The 5408-nt window shown below is 32.8% G+C and overlaps 1 protein-coding gene across 1 annotated transcript; it reads left to right on the top strand.

Moving 5' to 3' along the window:
• The first annotated feature begins 2502 nt into the window (after positions 1 to 2502).
• LOC109538206 lies at positions 2503 to 4792 on the top strand. Its single transcript, XM_048661171.1, has 5 exons — positions 2503 to 2528; positions 3388 to 3532; positions 3602 to 3767; positions 3809 to 4036; positions 4091 to 4792. Exons 1-5 carry the CDS (start codon positions 2503 to 2505, stop codon positions 4777 to 4779), a joined length of 1254 nt encoding a protein of 417 aa, XP_048517128.1. The 3' UTR covers positions 4780 to 4792.
• Positions 4793 to 5408: the final 616 nt, after the last annotated feature.

The following is a 5408-nucleotide window of genomic DNA, read 5'->3' as shown; positions in this document are numbered from 1 at the left end:
TTGTCCGAATTCTTATCACTTCCTCCTTTGTAATTTTTTGGAACAATCAGGTACTGCGAGTAACACTAGCAGGGGTGAGATAATAATTTTTCGGAGAACTATAGTGGTAGTTCAGCGCTTCAAAAGTATATAACTGTTCTAAATTTTTAGGATTGTCCTTTACAAGGTTATTTTTATTCACAATTATAAAGTTTTGCAATCGATTGGTGTTATTTTTAACATTAAGGGATAATTGGCTTGATACCAACCACCCATCAATAATTTTTAAATAAGCATTAATTTTTGATTCAGCTTCACTCCAAGTTTCACCAGTAGCAATCACCGCAGTATCATCTGCATAAGATAAAATTGATTTACATATGGAAATCTTCTAGATATCATTTATATAAAGAATGAAAAGCAACGGTCCCAAAACTGAACCTTGTAGAGCACCAGTTGTGAAGATAATATAATACGAACTTTGAATTGATTTTGAGAACAAACTTAAAATTTCAAAAAGTTAAAAATTCTTTCAATTCAATTTTCTTCTGTATTTTAGAAATGACAATTAAAAACTCTAACTAAATAATAAATTTTTAGTATCAATTTGGACTCGTAAGTACAACTTTCTAAAGTTTACCATTACCTAATTTTTAGAGTCCTTAACACTTAACCGGGATTTTGAATACCTATATGCATGCAGAATTGTTTTTCTTGCTTTAAATTTTAATTAAACATTACATTTTTCTTTGGCAATGAAACATAGTTTTTCTGATTTGATTTCAATCAATTTTTGAAAACTAATGTCAAATACAGAACCATCGGCTAGAAGAAGACTTATCTATATCTAAACTGTTTATTACTTTAAACCAAGAAAATCAAATTTATGGATGTCTTAAGACTATTTTAAGTACAACGCGTAGAATTAAAATTTGCAACATTTTTCAAAAGGTAGTTATTTCGAAAGAATTTGGAACGCTAAGAACACATTAATATTATATACATACCTACATAACTGTCAGCTTTCGTTTAGTATAACTGCAAAAATTTCTGACCAAACAGCCACAAACATTATGTTGAAAAAAATGAAAAAAACCGACAATTATTGTCCATCTCGTTGATATAATAACGTGGTATTTAACTACATCATTACTTTCTGTTATGTTTTAAAATAATAAATTGAACCGAAAGGGGTTCTAAAGCTTTCACCGTCGATACCAAAAAAAAATGAGGCAAAAAAAAGAAATGGTAATAAATTGGTCCCGTCCAAAAGTCAGTCGATCAAAGGAAAAGCGACAGACAGAAATATGAACGGAGTATCACTGTGGCAGCAGATGTCTGAGGCCAGAGTTCATACAGGCATCGATATTTTTTTAAGGTTGAGTCAATGTTAAAGTCCATGCACATGTAGGTACTGGTAAAAAAATCATAAAACATCCGGATTTTCTTGTCTGAATGCTGAATGTCTGAAGCTTTAGCACATTCGTGATCTACCCTGTAGATCCGGGTTTTTGCAGCTTAAGTATCAGAAGCTCGTCTCTACAGGTATCTTACGGATGGGAAATCGCTCGTCATAGCGACGAGAACCCGATGGCATTTTAACACCGCGAACATAAACGCGCTTAACTGAGTTCTGTAATAATTTTTTTCAATTTCCGTTTTCAACTACAGCATTAGATCTTATTGGATACTTGGAACATTTAAGAAGGGAAATAATGGCAGCCCACGTTTCAATTTCGAGATGGTTTCTGCGTGCGTGCCGCACTCAAGATAACAAGACGATGCGACCGTTATCTTTGTATTGAGATGCCCAGCTGCCGCCAGTATTTATTTACTTATCTTAAGGTGGCAAATAAAATGCTGGAAGCACAGTAAAATGTATCTCCAGATATTAAATTCTTCCATTTATTTGATTTTTTATTTACAAACATGGTGGATCAGATATGACAGAACAGTTATTGCAAATGAGCTGTTAGTTTAATACCAGTACTATCGAGAATATCTACTCTTTTATGAAAATGTGTCCCATGGGCGAAAGGAACATATAATTGTTGCATATTTATATATAAAACAAATTGCTACTACCTATTATTTATTTCTGCCAAATTCATACGTGGTAGGCGCAGCAAGGTTTTTTCTTCAAAATAGAAAATTATTTTCATCATTTGTCACAAAAATTCTGAAACTTTTTCAAATTCAAGCCGAAGATGCAATGGAACCTAGTAATCGGGCAATAGTTATTTTTAAAATGAAGAAATTCATTTAATTCAGTCCTTTCAAGCTGCAAGCCTTCAAGTAGGCTTCCTAAAGATAGGTTTTAACTGGCCAACATTAAATAGCGAATTCTACCCCGATTTGGCATTAAGTAGTGACTCTACCTTAGAATATTTTTTTCAATCTTTATTTTCATGCTAACAACGTTATTGGCGATAAAAAATAGATCATAGTTCAAAAATTATTTGTTTACCCATATTTGATATGAGCATTTACTTTACGTAGATTTCTTCGCAAGTCATAAGCAACATGTCTGATCATGCTGTATGGTATAGGTAATCAATACTAGGTCACAATTTTTCATATTTTTCTGTAGCTCCGGTATATATGTACCTATATGTATTTTCCAGATAACTTGCCTAACTTATAACCTTTATATGACAGAAATAAACATCATATGCAATCAATGTTGAGTTAACTAATTGGCTTAAGTGGTTTTAAATGTTATGTAAATATTTGAGTGCTTTTACTACTTTTACCTATAAGTTGCGCTCATAAAAATATTGAAATTGCTTATCTTTAAGCTGGTCTTTTATTCATAAAATGAGTGCGTTACAAAACGTATTACACTTTGGCATTTTATGCGCGGCATTGGAAAATACTCTTGGAAAACCTGATGATTCTAAATTACTGCAAAGACCATTGAGGTAACCTATTCATACCTATTTTAAGTTGGAGTAGCAGGCCACGTGTAAATAGTAGATTTTTTGAACAAAATAGATTTTTGACTAAAAATATGCATGAAATGGAAACATGATTGAATTGATTCTTAATTATCAATTAAAAAAATATTAAGCAATTTAAATTGAAATTAGCAAGCACATTTGCATTGTGGGATAATTCACAAACCGCACCTTATTTGGGGTATTTGAGCAGCAGAAAAAAAATTACTGTCCTTCGATTTCTTCGATATATCTAGTTAACTGCATCTTTGCAGTTTTGCGTCTGTAAGAAAGAATCAAACAAAGTTTGTCCTTCCTAAACTAATGTTATAAATGAAATGAAAAATTATAAAGAACCAAAAATTTAAACTAAAATGTATATGATTTATAAATATCTATAGCTTCTTTATAGTTCCCAAATCCACTCTCCTTAATATTTCTTTGTTTTGTTATCATCTATTCGCTATTGCAGAGTTGCTGTCAATATCATTCCTCCATTTACTATTCTGAAGAACTATGCTCCAACTAGAACGAAATATCAGCGTGTTACCAGAAGCCAGATTACTGGGTATGAACTGGAAACTTTCGATATCCTTTTGAAGTCAGAAAACATTAAAGTAAGTTGCAAGCTGAATTATTGACTAGATTTACTATAATTAATGAATACTTGGTTTATTATTTTCCAGCCGAAGTATTACGCTAGAGTCGCCAACCAGGATATGTACTATGGGACGATTTTATCCAATGGCACCACAACTGGAATGTTTCATGATTTGCAATCAGGCCAATTTGATGCTATGATCGGCTACGTAAAAGACATCAAATTTCTCAAGAAGTATTTTGATGTAACAAGCAATTGGTACTTTGACCAGTTGCTTTTCTGCATGCCAAAGGTAAGAAGAAAATCCGTGAAACAACATCGATCACTTGCTTAAACGAATACACATTTATAAAGAAGTATACGAACTACCAGTGGAGGATTATATGGAACCTGATAAGTCCAGTGCTCCCTTTAATATTATTTGTATGGATAGTTGAACAAGTGATCGTTTATTGGTTGCTTCAAAGAAAATTGTCCACCTTGGCAAACGTTTTCCTTGACATTACCAAACTGTTAACAGGTAGCTAGTATAAACAGATGCTTATGCTGCAAACATTGATAAACATTTTTTTAGGCAAAGCTTTGGAGACTTCGGGCGGGCGAAGAACCAGAAAGCGCTACCCTAGACTAGCAGCGTTGCTTTGGATAGTTTTTCAGGCATTTTTCACGGCAATTTTTCAGTCCGTATGGACTTTGCATCTATCAAATCCAAAAACTGGATACACTCTAGTTCCCACCAGCATTGACTATCTTCTTGAAAACAACCTCAAATTGTTTTACAACCCGTATGACAGAAAGTATTTTTCAAACGAACGCTTTCAAGTGCTGAATAATAGTGAACATTGCTTTGGATTTGAAGAATGTATCGAAGCAGTTAATAGTGAGCCTACATCGTATACCATTTTGTCAACTGCTCTAATTCATTATAAATTTGCCGATCCTCAATCTCCTGAATTTCATAAAGATTGGAGGTGTTTTTCCGATGGGCAAATCAAAAGTGGTAACTTCTTCGTGTTTCAGAAAAACAATTCTTTAACAAAAATACTGGGTAACAAATTATTATGGCTTGCCAGTCAGGGCATTAATTTGTCTCAAGTCAATAAATTTATTAAACCTCAAATCGACTGTCCAAAAACAATTATTGGCAGTGCTCTGGGTATGAAGAACATGAGGCCAACTTTATATGTTCTGTGGGCGGGACATATTTTGGCTGTCTGCTGTTTTCTCATTGAATGTGTAGTTTATCGAATTAAGCGAAAGTAAAAGTTTTACTTTACTTTTTACTTTTACTTTACTTTAATTATAACTCAATTTTGGACATAGGTATGATAATGGAATTTAAGAAATTTGAAATTTTTATTCCTCGCTTGCTCAAATGCTACACGTCACATTAAACACCAATTGTTACTTTTTCAATTGCACAATTTGACTTACTCGTCGGATGTTCGTTTTTATACTGTAGAAAGTGATTCAAATTATTCTCACGGTTTCAATTTAGCTCTTTGTCTACATACACCTATGGATAATGTATTGTAAAAGACAACACAATTGCAGTGAGTTTCTATCAAGTTGATAGGCTTCCTTGAATTGAGTAAATAGTAACATTTATAGCAATTTTAATATTGAAGCCCAAAGTCTGCTTTAAATAATCTGCTAATAAAAAAATATCAGTAATTCACGTTTACTAATGAGTCAGCTCAATTTGCATTAAACAACGGGGATATTGAATTAATACTTTCATACTATTATAGCTTCCTTAAACAGATGTTAAGATTTACTGACATTTGAGGGCCTTCCAATATGATTTAGTAATATTATTAGGCACCAGGATCCAGGCAGCACCCCTAGATGAATGACCCCAATTTTGAATCACCCTGTATAATATATCAATA

The sequence above is a fragment of the Dendroctonus ponderosae genome, unplaced genomic scaffold (genome assembly GCF_020466585.1).
Source record: "Dendroctonus ponderosae isolate FM_Combo_2020 unplaced genomic scaffold, Dpon_F_20191213v2 Dpon_F_20191213_1, whole genome shotgun sequence".
Taxonomy (NCBI): domain Eukaryota; kingdom Metazoa; phylum Arthropoda; class Insecta; order Coleoptera; family Curculionidae; genus Dendroctonus; species Dendroctonus ponderosae.
Note: the sequence above shows the minus strand (reverse complement) of the source record. Positions and strands in the feature narration are given on the sequence as shown.

Excerpts from the sequence above, each read along its gene's own strand:
- LOC109538206 (XM_048661171.1), top strand. The coding sequence starts at position 2,503 with ATGTCTGATCATGCTGTATGGTATAG. Across the intron at positions 2,529-3,387 it reads GATCATGCTGTATGGTATAG|AGTTGCTGTCAATATCATTC; the intron begins GTAATCAATACT and ends TCGCTATTGCAG. Across the intron at positions 3,768-3,808 it reads GAAGTATTTTGATGTAACAA|GTAAGAAGAAAATCCGTGAA; the intron begins GCAATTGGTACT and ends TGCATGCCAAAG.